This window comes from Micropterus salmoides, unplaced genomic scaffold (genome assembly GCF_014851395.1).
Source record: "Micropterus salmoides isolate LMB-PRFRI ecotype aquatic unplaced genomic scaffold, ASM1485139v1 Ms_hic_scaffold_1, whole genome shotgun sequence".
Classification (NCBI taxonomy): domain Eukaryota; kingdom Metazoa; phylum Chordata; class Actinopteri; order Centrarchiformes; family Centrarchidae; genus Micropterus; species Micropterus salmoides.
In genome coordinates, this window is record NW_024040040.1 from 35379368 (window position 1) to 35395404 (window position 16037).

At 43.3% G+C, this 16037-nt stretch overlaps 1 protein-coding gene across 3 annotated transcripts; it reads right to left on the reverse strand.

Annotated features, from left to right (window-relative positions):
• Positions 1 to 123: 123 nt before the first annotated feature.
• pabpn1 (poly(A) binding protein, nuclear 1) lies at positions 124 to 15717 on the reverse strand. Of its 3 annotated transcripts, none has more exons than XM_038725306.1 (7): positions 15246 to 15717; positions 12677 to 12785; positions 11818 to 11885; positions 9432 to 9538; positions 9177 to 9264; positions 7946 to 8097; positions 124 to 749 (listed from the first exon to the last, which is right to left on the reverse strand). In XM_038725306.1, the coding sequence occupies exons 1-7, from the start codon at positions 15378 to 15380 to the stop codon at positions 554 to 556; spliced, it is 855 nt and encodes a 284-aa protein (XP_038581234.1). In that variant the 5' UTR covers positions 15381 to 15717; the 3' UTR covers positions 124 to 553. The 3 variants fall into 3 exon arrangements, with proteins under 3 accessions (XP_038581234.1, XP_038581236.1, XP_038581235.1); XM_038725308.1 differs by lacking the exon at positions 15246 to 15717 and adding an exon at positions 14814 to 14925; XM_038725307.1 differs by lacking the exon at positions 124 to 749 and adding an exon at positions 1410 to 1968 and having other exon boundaries at positions 15246 to 15716.
• Positions 15718 to 16037: the final 320 nt, after the last annotated feature.

Genomic DNA, 16037 nt, shown 5'->3' on the forward strand with positions numbered 1-16037 from the left:
TCACACAGACACAGCATCATTTTTACACAATGTCTTTATTTTTTTATTTTTTTTCCTAATTACAGACTCATGGGTTAAAAAAAAAGCAAAACATTTGTTCAAACCCACTCCCCTTTTTCTTCAAAGAAAAAAAAAAAAAAAAGTCTCCACACAAACCCCACCCCTGACTTTCCCTGCCCTAAAATAACAGCTCCGGCCCACTCCATTTATTAAATTAATAATCAATGCCGTTAGCTCTTTAGCCTTCCTCAGACAAGCCGTGACTGCACTGCGCGTAGTCAGAGAAAGGGGGCGCCTTAAGGTCCGCACTGTACACCCCAATAAACACCCTTGTCTCTGGTCCTGCCTTCCTCACTCTCACGCAAACTTGCCTGCCTGCCACTCAGCTATGTTGTGTTGGCTTCAGCTCTCTGTATATAAATCATGTGTTGGGTTGGCTGCCTGTTAAGTGCCGCCTGTACTGCAGTGTTCTGTGGTGCATGTTGAACAGGTGTGTGTGTGTGTGTGTGTGTGAGAGAGTGAGTTGACGTGTGAAAAGGGACTAAAAGCATCATCAGCGTTTGCTGTTGTAGTAAATGCCCCCCGCGGCGGGCCTGTGGTCACCCTGCCCCCCACCCCCGCCCCCCCACACGGACAGGATGGGGTGAGTGTGCATAGCGGGAGCAGAGAGAGAGAGAGACGCTGCGGAGACAGTGGGGGGGGCCGGCGCCACCTGGGGAGGGGTCGTCAGCCTCCACTGGTCCTGAAACCTGAAACGACAAGAAGTGGTCTAATATACAGAGAGAGGAGGGGGGGTGGGGAAAGGGGAGGAGGAGAGACGGAAGACAAGGAGCACAGAGGGGAGGGTGGGAAGAAGGTAGGGGAGGTTGGGAAGGAGGTGGGATGCAGGGGTAGCACGAAATAAAAACATTGATGCCTGTCAAGGGTATAAAATAAGCTTTGGCCATGCCTGAGTTGGAGGTGACAGGTATGGACGAGCGGCGGGGGAGGTGGCAGCACAACGAGGAACCCCGCTCATGTGAAAACAAAGAAAAAAAAATCTATGCATGTACAATCCCACTGAACACTGAAGCTCCATCACTGTCCACAGAGCAGCGGACAGCGAAAAACAATCCATGGTGTGATGAGCCGAGGAGGGGAGGAGGGGAGGGGGAACGAAGAAAAAGCATGGGTTATAAAATGCAGGGAGGGGAGGGGTTGAAAGGTGCAGAGAACGGCGGACACAAAAGGGGTTGAGGGAGGGGGGAGGGATTGGTAGGTAATGATATACTCCAAACCACAAACTTAAAACACAACAAGTACTCTGGCTAGTGAAAGTTTCACATATGTACGGTACATTAAAAAGCAAAAAAAAAAATAATAATAAATGAATACAGTATCTTTTCTTGTTGCTGCCCCCCCACCCCCACTTTTTTTTCTCTTGTTTTGGTGGTTGAGGGTGAGTGGGTGGGCTGTGTTGGTGATGGTGTGAAAGCAGGAGGTCACAGCCAGACCAAAGGAGACACATCTGCAGCCTGAGATACCATCTTCTCGCTCTCTTTTTTTTTTCCTCCTTTTTTTGCCCCCTCCCCGCCCCTCAAAACCAACAACAAACAAATGATGAAATCTGCCACCGTTATTCTTTCCCCAATGGCCAACTTATACCTTACCAGGGGGTGACCGCATCAACCTCCGCACACGCACGCTCACACACAATCTCACACTGCGGCCAGTCAGTCTCTCTGTCCAGGAGAAGTGTTTTTTTTTTCTTTTTTGTCTTTTTTTCTCTCTTCTGGGGCTCTTCTTTTATTGTTGGGGAAGGGAGAGGAAATTTTTTTTCCCCCCACTGTGTGTGCTTTTTTTTTTTTTTTTTTTTTTTTTTTTTTTTAAATGGGAACAGAGAGGGGAAGAGGTTTGATAGTAAGGGAGTGTTGGGGGGGGGGGGGGGTTTAGTAAGGGGAATACCACGATGTTGTTCGCCCTCGGCCCCTGGAAAAGAGAGAGAAAAAGAGGGTGAGTTTTTTTCTGGTTGGCTTAAAAAGACGGACACCAATTTCCTGGTGTGATATAATATAGTGTATGTATGATTGTGGGCAGAGAAAGGGTCTGCTGAAATTTCAGTCCAAGAAGTAAACTGGAAGGGGGGGGGGGGGGGGTTATTGGTATGTATATAAAAATGAATGACAGAAAGTTTAGGACCGTGTTCACAAATCACTGAATAGACATACCATCTTAACGGTATGGTGCCTTTGATTAACAAGGTAAACAAATAAATCTGGAAGAAGGGACTACAGTGTTGAAAGAAGCTGAAAGCAGCTTTGTCAAGAGAGGAAAAGTGTTTAACTTCCAGATGTTAGAATAATAATACTAAGTGTGTGAGTGTGAGGGGACAGCAAAGGCACTCTCTCTCCCTCTTTCTCTCTCTCTCTCTGCGAGAGCCGCCTCTGGGGTCACTGTGGGGAAAGACCTTGAGGACAAACAGCACCACACACGTACCCCCAGCCACAACACGGTGCACGTACATATAGACACACACACACACACACACACACACACACACACACACACCCCAATTTGGGGGCGGACACAACTCACAGCTGCAGCATTATAATACACTCAAACACTGCCCAACACATACACAAACGCCAGGTAGCAGCAAACCTTCCACACACACACACACTCCACCTTCTCACATCAATCAGTGGCAACACAACACAAAAAGAGGTCACACTGGGACTGAAACCAGTAGGCATTAGGATAGATGCTGAGGTCAGGCTGCAGTAATGAACCCTCGTTTCTGGGCGTGAGCGCTGTAAAGGTAAATCTGAGTTTGTGTGTGTGTGTGTGTGTGTGTGTGTGTGGGGGGGTTAATGTACATGCAAGGACACACATAAGCATAATAAAAAAAGGTTCTTCCACATCATGAGTACAGTATGCGTGTCTTCTGGCTCACATCAAAATCTTTGCTTTTTACCATGCCAACTTGGGAAGATGACTCCAACAATGCTGTTAATGGATGTAATCCCAGACGCCAATTTCTTAAGGGCATGTAAACTTTAAATTCTGGCAGATGTTGCTCTGTTTTAGCCTGTGCAGACAACACTTGCCGAGGCCTTGTTAAATCTGAACTTCTTATAAAGAAAGCCAATCAACACTTAGATACTTTATTAGAATGTATCTGTTGGACTGTGATTGCACGGCCGTAGCCAAGAACTGTGAAATCCTCCCAAGCACACAAGGGGTCAATGCAAAGATTCTGAACTCACCATGTGTTTTTCTTCACCATGGATGTGTTCCCGCAACAAGACAAGGCACCAGTGAAAAGTGCAGCTCAGGTTCAGATCTGAGTCTGATTCTGTTCAAGTGCAGTGCGGTCTTAAGTAGACCAGTGATGAATTCCTGATGTAGGGACCAAACAGCCCTTCTGCTCTCCTCTGCGAGAAGTGATCAAGGCCAGTTCAAGTGGAACAATTCTCTGCATGCTATTCTCTGTGGGTGATTATTACATATTAAACACTGCCGTTAGATAATGGGAAGAAGATACACTATGTAGCTATCAGTAATACCCTTGAGGGTGTTTTCTAGATTGAGTTCAGCCACGGCAGTCATATTACTATTTCATGACCTTGGAACTACCAGGTTTAAATCCGACTGACTGGACAACATACTCAAAACTGTACTTTTTTTCTTGCTGTTCTGTTGGATAGGGGTGTGAAATCTTACTTTCATGATCACATAACTACAAATCAGCCAGACAGAACTTTCAAGATCAACAATCATGTCTTACCTCTGCATACAAACCAACAAGCCGACTTTAAAGCAGTTAAAAGTCAAATGCAAATAATGCTTAGTGTTTCAATAAATTATTTGCCAATAAAATACCCATTAGTATCAGTACTTTCAGCTCATGGAGACTTGATTTAAGCCCGGTCTTTGTGTGCCTTGTCCTGCAGCTCGGGCCAAATCCCAGCGAGTAAACTGGCAGGGTTAGGGTTTCTTGGTATGTGTGGGAGTGGCTGGAGTAAGTACACAGAGTGATTAGAGAGATTCTGACCTTGTGGTTCAGACATTTTCTCACACAAAGGAATGAGCAGAGATGTAACCCTTTCTTGTGGTTATCTAAAAAGGGTAGACTCGTTGAAATGTAAGGCTGCAACTCATGATTATTTTCGCAGTCGACTAATCTGTTATTTATTCGATTAGTCACAATTATTTTAGTCACCCTCTTAACACTAACCCTAATTCAATCATTTAACTAATTAAATCTCTTTCAAATGAATTACTGATCTCAAACACACAGCCTAACTAGCTAACGTTACCATTAAATGAACGAGGTGTTCATTCTGAATAGTAAACCAGTATTAACGCCAGGGGTAAACCAGGGAAGATGCCTAGACAGCATAGGCTACTCCTATAATTCACTGAGTTATACTAACTTTTAACTTTTCAACAAAGATTTTTGCTTTGGAACTATATAAAACAAAAGCAAATTAAAATCAAGTACTATAACCACAACTGTACACTAACAATGTAATGTCTATTTAGAATAATAAAGCAATAGTCCTCTTTCATACTACTACTGTAGTTTATTTTTCCAATGTGCTTATTAGTTTTAAGCTATATGCAGATAATGTTCTGTAGGCTACATCACGAGCCAGAGGTTTCTTGATTTACTTGTTAAAATGTTAAACCATTACTCAGATTGTAAAGACAGAATAACTATCTTTCAGTTGTGGCCTTTCCTCTGTCGCTGCTGCTCTGTTGTTTGAGTAACTGGGACCAGAGGGCTCAGCGGGTGTGACTGGCTGGCCGGCCGGCCCGCCCGCCCCGCTCACCTGGCGAGCGCTTGTGGAGCTTCTCAACCCCGAAAACGTTTAAGCACATTTTCGATTCGCCATCAACTTTGGTAAAAATGACAATATTTAAATTCTCCACAGTTGATTTTTCACCTCAAATGCACTCAAAAAAGTGTATTAAGTGATTAAATAACATCTAAAACTTGTAAAAAAAACAAAACAAAAAATGTTTTGCTGTTAGCCTCTTTCTCTGTTGCTTTCCACTTCTTGCGTGAATGTTTCTTCGTGAGTAGTCTTACAGTCAAGCAGTCATAGCAGACAGTGGAAGCGATACTGCACCCAGTACTTCCTGTAGTGCACTGTAGTTAGAAATAAACAACCAGAAATGTTCTTAAGAAGATTGCTATCTCTCCCTTAAACAGCCTCTCTGTAACAATACTTCAAGAATGAAATTTGACGTCGACAAATTTTTTTTATAGTCGACGTCGAATAATCGTTGCAGCCCTACTGAAATGGGACTTCATTGCAAATACTCGAGTCAAGAGCAAGAGCAAAAATGGGGCTTGTCTGAAGAACTTTGCAAACTGTTTAGTCACTGAAAAAAAGACCTCCGCATGAGGGTTTTAGCCTCTTTCCAAAATTACTCCTGCAGCATCTTTCTTCTGGAAACTGTTCTGTGTTCAACATTAAGCAACACCCAAGGGCTGAAGGTTCCAGATGCTTTACAGGGAGGACCGAATCAGAATCTCTCAGTCTCAAAGCTCAGTGCATGTGTGGGGAAGTTGGCATGCTGATCAACGTGTTTGGCTCCACACCGCTTTTCTCCGTACCGACAGGGGGGGAAAAAAACAAGATGGCTCCAAAGATAGAGCTTGATGGGGTTTAATGAGGAGTTTCTAGTGAGATTCTTTGTAGCCTTGACTTCTCACTGCCTACCAGGGCTAACCACAGTTTATATAAAAAAGGGTAGACTGCAGGTTATGTTGTTCAATTATACTCTAAACCTCTCAGATTATTTTGCAGTTCTAGTTCAAGGTTAACTGCCAAGTGTGTTAATCACATGCTGTAAACACTTAGTGAAAGTTTACAGTGAAAACCCCATGAGGCCTTGCAGTAGAAACCAGACTACAAAGACTTACAGGACTCCACTGGAGAGCTGAAGTAAAGCCCGTCAACACACTGTATGAAGAAAGCCACCAGAATCAGTGCACAACACTTTGATCGACAGCAGGCCTTTTCTGGTGTTCAATATGTACCACAGTAACGACAGACCACACAGAGTTTAACAGCTCTATAAAAACAACAACAAAAAACAAACAAAAAAAACACACCACCACAAACACCATCACAACTGGCAGCTGCGACAGGTTTTGAACATACTACTGATGATGTGGAGCGTCAGACACAGCTGCCACAATGCTGGAATAGAGTGAAGCAGCGTCTCAGTTAATGCTAAATGGTTTGAACCACTGCCTGCCATAAATGGTCCAATTACAAATGGCATCCCAACTCCTCCCAAAAGAAATGAAAAACCAGCTGGCGGAGCTTTGCACCTGTGCCTTTCTGTAATCATTACGTTGGCACTGACCCACACATGGTGTTACTGACAGCATGGGAAGAACAAAGTGATGTGCACCAAGTCTGTTGGCCTGTATTGAAATGGTTGTATGTGATGTGGTATGTAGTGAGCCCCTCAGTCCCACACCTGATGTTATTTCTAACCTCACTACACATCATGTTTGTGCATCTGTGTTTCTATTAGACTCTCTAAATATATTTACACACTGCACGCAACACTCAGATCTTAAAGCGAATGTATAAAGACCTTTAGAAATGTTACCTCCTCTCACTGACAATGCTCAGATTTCTTCTCTGCCCTTCTGTACTTACCCCTCTACTCTATCGTAAAGGAATTTTGTTTTTCCTCATCTCCATTCTCAAGTTGCTCAGTCTATCAAGTCTTTTTGATGTGACCACATAAAATAATATAAAAAAAAACAAAACACACCTTTCTTACACTACACTGTCCACCCAATTATCTCTGGTGACAAAACTAAATCTGGACAACAATTTGTACCAAGCAAGGGGACACATTTCCACTAGATAATTTTATGAGCTGTCCTCAAGCTGTTTGTTTGCTAAAGTACATTTATTAATAAACATCCCACACAGGCTTGTGCTCAGGGCATTTTTACCAGCAGCATGAAGTACTGCAAACTTCCTGATGTATGAACCCTGCAAGTCATCTACAGACAAGGGACAAATGAAAGGAAAAACCTGAATAAAGGAGCAGAGAAACACCAAAGCTCGCTGAATGGTTTGCTGAGTATGAAAATGATGTGAATAAAATGCTACGGCCTTAATCACCAGATCTCAACCCAGTTTCACACTTAAGGAAGATTTTGAACCAACGTGTAAGATAATGCTCTCCACCACCATCCCCGCAACACCAAATCATCTAAACTTTTATCTTCAGATCTATTTAGTGATGTATGGGACTTCCTCTGATGCCTTGTCATGTCTGGCTATGTTTGTCCCCCCCCTCCCCGCTGCACTCTGGTCTCTCTTGCAAAAGAGATCTTAATCTCAATGAGACGACCTGATTAAATAAAGGTTATGTGTGTGTGTATATATAAAAAAATATAAATGAGGGGTTATCTTGTGGAGGAATGGTGTTCATCCCTCCAAAAGAGTTCCACACACTTGGCAAGGAGCACTTAAGCTGTTCTGGAGGCTCATGGAGGCCTGACTCCAAACTAAGACACTTCATGTTGCTTTTTCCTTTCATTTGTCACCAGCATAGCAAATAGAGATGTTCAGGATTCTCAAACATTAACTTTCTTGCCCTGTTCTACTTGTGGTAAAATACAGTGAGGGGAGAGTGTTAACCCTGACTATGATTGAGGGCCGAAACAGGCAACTCTAATTTGCTGTGCACCAATTTAGTCCAATCTGTGTTTTCTCCTGAATTCCTCGTCTGTACAAGAAATGCCAATAAAGTAACTGCAGGTCTATCTATAACAGCTGCTGCTAATCCTGGCTGTTCATAATTGTCTGCCCTGTTTTCTCCTGTCCTTTCCTTTCAGTGCAAACAGTGAGTGAGGTGCAGTGCATGCAGGTCCAGTGTTCTCCCACGGCGTCAGACCTGAGGCGCCTCGGCGTCAGCTCACCTGAAGGCCCGTCCTCTGCCTCTGGGTGGCGTGTAGCCGCTGTAGTAGCGTGCACGCGATGAGAAGCTTCCTCCCCGTGACCGGAACCGAGCCCGTGGAAAGCCGCGGTCTGTGGTGCTGATGCCTGGTCTGTTTGTTCTCTTAGCGCCCACCTGAGGAGCGAGAAATCAATCAAGGGGCCGGTACATAAACTGACATCCAGTCTTGTGGCCGGTGAGGTAATATGAATCTTATTCTAAACATTTTTAAATCAAGCTTTCCTTTCAGTTTGAAATAGCAGATGTATTTAGGTTTCTTGGTGACAAAAGCATATTTATAAACTTTAAATTCATGCCCAACTGAGCATCGGCCCCTGTCACTATTAGGAATTAGGAAATTTCACCAGAGAAGCACAAATAATCTGATAATCATCTACTGTAGAGCTGCTCTGCTCAACCAACAACAATGAAAATGAGACACCTTCATCAAATTTCTCTTTAAGCACAAAGACAACTATATTTCTCAGCCAAACAGGACAACCCCACCCAGATCTGGAGGAGTGATCAAAGTAGTTTTTGCCACAGTCACTCCAGCATCAGCTAAATTTAGTGTCACAGTCACTGGCTCAGTTCATTTTGTAAATGCACTAAATATTTCAGCAACTTGCAATGATGAAGCCACAGGGCACATGGGGCGAATTGATATGGCACTAAAATAATATCACGATATTACAGCGATCCTCGTACTCAACCAGGTGCTTCTGCTCTGTGAAATAAGTTTGTTGTACAGCCCTTATTTGTTCTTACAGTCTTCTTGCACTTCTTTAACATTCCCGCGGTTTGTTTTACATCTGATCTTTTGCAACAAAACCACACTACTACACTACTGAATTCGCTCCCCTTTTTAGAAGCAACTCTTGTACCGCGGAGACAGCATTAATGTTACTTTAGCTTTCAGCCATGCTTGTTGTTGCAGCGTTTAACCGTATGATGTCATTGTGTCAATTAAATCGAAATATTGCCACTGTCACGAAAAATAAAAATAAATTATACCGATATATAATGTGAATGATATGGCACACCCCTACAGGTGATAATCTTTGTTATGCGTCTTCACATTGCCCCTTTCTTAGTTCATCTTGCAATGGTGTCACTTTTCTTGTTGTTCTGACCTACGACTGCTGACTTTTCAATGTGAGGACCCCCCAGCTGCTCTATGAAAATAGGAACATTTAAAAAGCTGAAATTCTTACCTTTATCTGCCTTCCTCTGAATAGGGACTCGTCCAAAGCCATGGCTGTCCTAACAGACTCTTTGTCTGCAAACTCAATATAGGCAAACCTGAAGAAAAACAAACCCAAATCAGCAACATGCAGAGAATGTCTTCATTTATTAGAGATGATCAGAAACATCTAAACGTCTTATTTCTCAACAACAGTGTGATTTGGTGATGATAACCACCCCTCTACTGCATAGTGAAAAGGTACGGTATATCGATGTTTTATTACCCCTTGGGATGCCCTGTGTATTTGTCACATAGGATGGTGACTCTGTTTACTGAACCGCAGCCATGAAAATGAGCCTCGAGCTCTTCTGCCGTGGCACCGTAGTCCACCTGAAGAAAGAAAAGATAAAAGGTTAAACATCAACAGAGATGCATCACTAATGTTTGAGCATGTACACTTAAAATCAAGATTGCAATTATTTTTCATCAGCATGTGCCTTACATAATATATTAATACATTCATTATTACATTTTCCTTACTGCCTATGACTTACATGCACACTTCATGCACCAAGAATTATAGTTCAGTTTGACTAAATTAGGCAGGCTGAAATGGAAAAGCAAGTACCTATTAAATATAAAAGTACCATAAAATATAATATTAAGTCTAAAAACAAAACAAAAACAAAAGACCAACAGAAAGAGAAACAAATGTCAAGTATAGTGATTATAGATATATAGATTGATTTAAGATTTGACGGTGAACTAAGTCAAAGGTCAAACTAAATAAAAATCTTTCTACATCAAGCCCAAATACAAAAACAATCTGTTTACAAGTATCCACCCAGTTTTTCCACTAGTGTTGTCACCTGTGTGCTATTCAGGTAGGACAAGTGATTTCAGGTGAAATACAGCTGCAGCTGGTCAGTGAAAAGAGTAATCATGAAAACACAGGAACACTATCTAACAAAACTAAATATGCTTTAGAGTTCACAAGTTTAATCTTAAGAAATATGGGGAGAATATTGCACAGCTTTAATTCTATCTATAGCAGGCGGTCCTAAAAAAAGTGTCGAGTGGCTACCAAGAGGCAACTTGAGGAAGCAACTCAGTCGCAGCTTTATGGGAGAAAGCCATCGTTTGCCAGAAGACACACCGGAGACTCTGAGAGCAGAAGACGGTGAAATGTCCTTATGAAATCAAACTTTAGCTCTGTGGTTGTCATGCTATATGCTGTGTTTGGCACAATTTTCCAGCAAGACTACAACCAAAACATAAAGGCAAGGCTACAAAGTAAGGAGATTTGTCATGTAAAGCGCCTTTATAGTAACTTAAAGACAATTCTAAAAGAAATATTAAAATCCCAGAGTGACCACAACCTAAATGCCATGATTTCAATGACTTGAAAATGTCTGCTTAGTTTAGAGCTTAACCTCTTACCATTTGTGTAAAATTCATGCAAAACACCTATTCAAGGCATATACAAAGTAAATTGAATGCAGTTGTTGAACCATTTGGTTTTGGGCTTCTCTGAAAGATAACACTCTGAACCCAAAAGTCAGAATCACTGTAAGTGCTACAGGAATTGACTAATGTAAGTTTAAAACACACAAACTAATATTTTTTGTTTCCACTTGAAAATGTTTGCTAACACATGCATGCAGACAACTATAGCTGAAACTGAAGCGTATTTTTCCAAAAACAGCACCGCCCCTTAGCGGCAAGCGGTTGCTTCTGCATTGCTCTGCATCAGCCAGTAGATTGACACAGATGTGTTTTTTTTGCTGGTAGATCATGAACTTCCTAGTTAAAGCTGGATATTGTTATTTTTTTTTACAATTTTACTGGCTACACGAAGTGCCAGTCATCGGCACAACTGCTTAAAACTGGCTTGGCCTACACACGAAATAATAGCGGCTGGCCCTTTCTTTCAGAGCGGGCTCTCGTTGGCTACTGTGGGCCGTGTACGGGACATGTCAGCTCCTATTGGGTCGAATTTGGTGTCAGCTAAAAGGTCAGAGTTCAGCAGCTAATTTGAATACAAGATATCGCATTTGTTTACAACCAAATCGGAGTTGTTATGGTTATAATGACAAATGAGCCACGTCTGCCGGCAAATAGAAACGATGCTGCAGCAGTCCCTGATGATTTAGTGATAGAATAATATGTTTTGGACTAAATGTTTTTACTGGATTGGATCGTCTGGATCTTTGACAACGTAAAAAGACCACTTCTTTTGGAATATGGTGGATTAAGTTACTATGAGGCTTCATAGGTGAGTCGTGTCAATTTTGATTATACTGGTTGGTCTGACAGAGGGCTGATTCCATCTTGAAATGGTTTGCATTGGTCGAATCACAAGAGTTTTAGCTTCCAAACGGTGTATCATATGTGTATCCAGTTGTAACATAGCAGTTGTGTGCACATTAAGATGGTAAATGGATTTGCAAAGAAAGAAAATGGTGGGAAACTGTGTGTCCAGAAACCCAAAGCTGATAGCAATCCACAGACTTCAATGGGGCGAGTTTTTATAAGCACTTTAAAGTGCTTTCAGTGTTTTCTCAAATAATTGCCTTATTTTTCTTTGACATCATCTCAAAAGCTGCAACAAGAAACAAGACAAAGTGGCCAAAACAGCAAGTGTATGAGACAAAGAGACAGTTACTCACATTTCCGACATAAATTGATCTGCCATCTGCTTCCATCTTTTCCTCGATGGACATGATGACGGGACCGACTGCATGCAGGAGAGGGGGGAGAAACAAATCTATATGAGCAACTAAATGTTTTAATTAAAGCAAATATTCAAAACGGTTGTTTCTCAAACTACATGATGTGAAATGCAGTGCGTCTGACAATCACGGGATGGGTGGTGTATCAAGTGCAGGTCTGAAGTACATCAGAAGGATAGTTAACGATAGTCTGTGTATTACGACCCCAGTTTGGAGAGGCAGACAGGCGTCCCGGGCAGAGCCGTGTACTGCTGTGGATGGAAGTGTATTTTTGCTATGTCATCATTTAGCTTAATAAACCCCCACTACTACTAAATATTCAAGTCTAAATTAAATCTAAAATGTACCATAAAATGTGATTTGCAGGTTGAACATTAAGTAATAGACCTTTCACGCCTTCCAGCTGCACACTTCAGTCTCTTGCAGCTACATAATTACTCTATTTTGTTTGTGCACGACCATAACACAAACATGCTTTATTAAACTAATAAAAACTATAAAATTAAAACTATAGAATCAAATTCCCTTTTCTAACTGTAAACTAAATTTTAAAGCAACTTTCGGTTTTCATGCGTGATGGTTTTCTAATAATTCAGTTCACTAACCTAAAAAAGTACTAATCTGAGCTTTTTAAAATTAGAAATGTTAGTTTGAGGTCACTGGTTGGGGTAATTTCACTGAGAGATTACTTTAAGTAGGTACAAAATCATTATTTTGAGATTGTGGCATTTTTCCTTCATTCCGAGAGAGAGAGCGCGCACATGGGAAGAAAGGTTTCCCCCTCACACTCACTCACCTGGTGGGGGGCTGAGATTCATCTGTTTCTCCACCTCGTTCTGTAGCTCCTTCAGCTTCTCTGCCTCTTCCTCCATCTCTCTCACCCGGGCTTTGATTGCCTCCAGCTCCTGCAACACAGACACAAAATCTATCAGAGCTGCCGGTCCATCATGAGCACAGTACAACTTGCTGAAACATTAATCACAAGCGACATAATCACACACAGTGTGGATGACTGGCATGCTACGCTAAATGCTGACCCAACTACCAAATCCAACCACGAAATTGTTATCATCAACAAATGTGGCCATTACATCCCTTTGGCAACTGCACATTAGGCAAGACGGCACATCAGCAAGGAGATGCTGAACCTGTGTAGGTGATATCGATGTCATAACATGACCTTAAGTGTGTGCGCTGATTCTGCCCAAATCGGAAAACCCACACACATTGCGACTACTTCCATCTAAAAGTGTACTGTCTGAATGGTTCTGCACCTTCACTGTACTTGCAATGCCTCTCATCCCCCACAATCTTTTTACAGCACTTTCTACCACCAAGCCTAAATTTGGCAGTAGCTACCTCCCACAACTTGAAAGTTAACCATAAAAAGGTGGGTTTTCTTAAAAAGTGCCTCATCAGGACCACGAGATGCTTGAGTAGCATTCAAAACTGAATCAGTTCAGTCGCTCAGTACCCACATTTCCTGTCACTTCTCAATGAGCGTAAAGCCAATGTTCAGAGATAACATTAAAACAAGACACACAACACAGAATTCAGCTGAGTAAAAACAGGTGTAAACACAACAGCAATCAATCCAAATTCATTTACCATGTTACAATACATACACTCAAAACTACACCAAAAACCTGCTTATTTCTCTGTTATAAAGACAACGTTTCTGATTAACATTTCTCCGTCTCTACAGGATGCAATTATTTTACTGTGATGCTGAACAATTGTTTCTCTGAAGCTCTAATACAATTGAAGTTCAATTAAGGGCCGTTTTGACAACAAGTGAGGATGTATTTGGGGCAGCGATAATGATCAGAGAGAAAACCGTAACTCTTACAAACAATCCAACAAATGTATTATTCTTAAGGTGAACACAGAGATGGCTGTGTCCTCACGTGGGAGAGGACCCTCCTGTCTGACAGTGGTGCACTGCAGCACAGTGGGAGTCATTCCAGCTCCATCCAGGGCTGGTGCCTGTGCTGACAGGGTTTGTAATGTAAAGGCTCTTTGTACCACTGGCTGCAGTGACACAGGCGGACCATACTAAATTCAGGTCTTCTCACCAGAGAGAACCAACTGCACGTGGATCGTGGCCCCATCATCTCTCTGTGCCTGCTAATCTGTCACATCAAACGTCAACAACCTTTAGCTACACAGCATCACAGTGCAACTCGAGATCATTGATGAGGAGGGAGTAATCCATATTCACAGAAAAGCCATCCGACACGCTGGACCTCCTATTTTTTGTCGCATATTCACAGCAAGCTCTTTCACCCCCCTCCCTTCTCTCGTTCTCCTTGCCCTGGCAAAACACTGAAGGATGCAAACCCAGCCCCTAAAATACCGCAACCCCCCTGCTTCTGCGTTGCATGCCGCGCTCTACAATACTACAACCTCAAAACCCACCTGGACACGCTGTATAGACATTACCAGGAGATATGCACTTGTGAGGAGCTGTTGGAAAATTAAAATCTGGCAGACTGACGCTGAGTGTGCATCTTGGACCACCACACATGACATACAGAATCGTACGTCCCCAATGATGCGCGACACGAAACCGTCGTCCTAAAAAAATGACAAAAATGGCCAGGTGCACGTCTGCCATTCTCCGCCCTAGCTTTGTTAAAACCAGCTAGCCTGTTAGCCAGAGATCTTTTATCGCATGGTAACAGATCTAGCAAGCAGCAGTTCACCCAGCCGCAGGAGCTAAAGGCGCAAATTCCGCATTCTGTCTCGCGACCACCGAGTCCGGCTAACAGGTCCTCTGGTCATTTTAGCTGCAGTATTTGATGCTGGTACATGCCATAAGCTAACGTTAGCCTGCTGCCGCTCGGTCATTTGCATGTGCACACACCGGTACTTGAAATGCAGCAGCAGCCGGCAGAATGGTGAAGGCAAACTGAATAAAAATGTGTCATTACCGTAAGCAAGTCGCCTTCTCAAGCAGGTAGACTCGCACAGCGGCGGCTAATTGCGGCGGCCTGTCCTACCCTCGCCCCTGACTGTCTCCTGCATCTCAGTCTCGCATTTTTTTGGAGACGAGGATACCCCCCACCCCCCACCCCAACGGCTCGAGCTGCTCCCTGGCGCAGAGAAACTGGCGCCGCTGTTGCGCCAAGATGGCGGTCGACACCACGCATGTCACCACCCATTTCTACTGCACTGCGTGAACCACAATGGCGGTTAATATCGACCTGGCGATAGCAGTAATGCACACGGCATGTGACCCAAGATTTGTGGTAAAAAAGTCAACAAATTGGTTGCCCGCTTTCAACCCAACCACACCGATTTGCCCATAAGGCACCCTGGTATTCATGTGGGTTCTCACAGCTGAAACAATGCCCTTCACTTACCGGGTCTTCAATCGCGGCCTCTCCCTCTTCTAAGCCCGGTTCTTCGTCACCGACACCTGGGTCTTCCAGCTCGGGATGTCCGGGGTCTGAATCTAGTAGGGATTCCTCCGCCAGTCCGTTACCGAACTCCGCCATCGCCCTGTTCCAACTGTACCGACGCGCCTCGTGGCTGAACCAACGTTGCAGGCCCCTACTCACACACAAGGGGGTAGAGTGAGCGGGGCGGCGAAAAGAAAAAACGGCGGAAAACGCCGCTTAGTAAAGTTAAAATGGGGATTAAAATGCTAGCTACAGTTCCAGCCACTACTCAAACAGCACACCACGATGAACAGGGACTCCAGTTACACTCGTTACCTTTACGCAATGGTCCCAATTTACGACAGCGAACCTAGTTTATTTACTTAAATGTGTGTATAAAAAAAGGCGAGGAGTCTACGCGAGCGCGGCGGCGTCCCTTCGGTTCAGAAATGGAAGCCGGGGGCGGAGTCATGGATCACTGCGGGCGGACAACTCTCAACCCTATTGGTCGGCGGAGGATTCTAGCCAACCCTCTTTGGTATCTGCCGCATTGCTATTGGATAATCGGACAGGGCTTTCCGGTTCCCAAATCGCATGTGTGCTTTTAATTGGATTACGTTTCTGTCGATCATATCTCTGTCCGTATCATCTGCTAAGTAGACTGGCAAAGCCAAGTGTTCAGCAAATGAATTCCAGGCACATTTGAGTGTCATATAAATTGTCTCCCCCAGTGTGACCTCAGTGACCTTTATTTTAATATGCCACTCAGGTAAA

Excerpts from the sequence above, each read along its gene's own strand:
- pabpn1 (XM_038725306.1), bottom strand. The coding sequence starts at position 15,380 with ATGGCGGAGTTCGGTAACGGACTGGCGGAGGAATCCCTACTAGATTCA. Across the intron at positions 9,539-11,817 it reads GATCAATTTATGTCGGAAAT|GTGGACTACGGTGCCACGGC; the intron begins GTGAGTAACTGT and ends TTCTTTCTTCAG. Across the intron at positions 8,098-9,176 it reads TCAGAGGAAGGCAGATAAAG|GTGGGCGCTAAGAGAACAAA; the intron begins GTAAGAATTTCA and ends CTCGCTCCTCAG.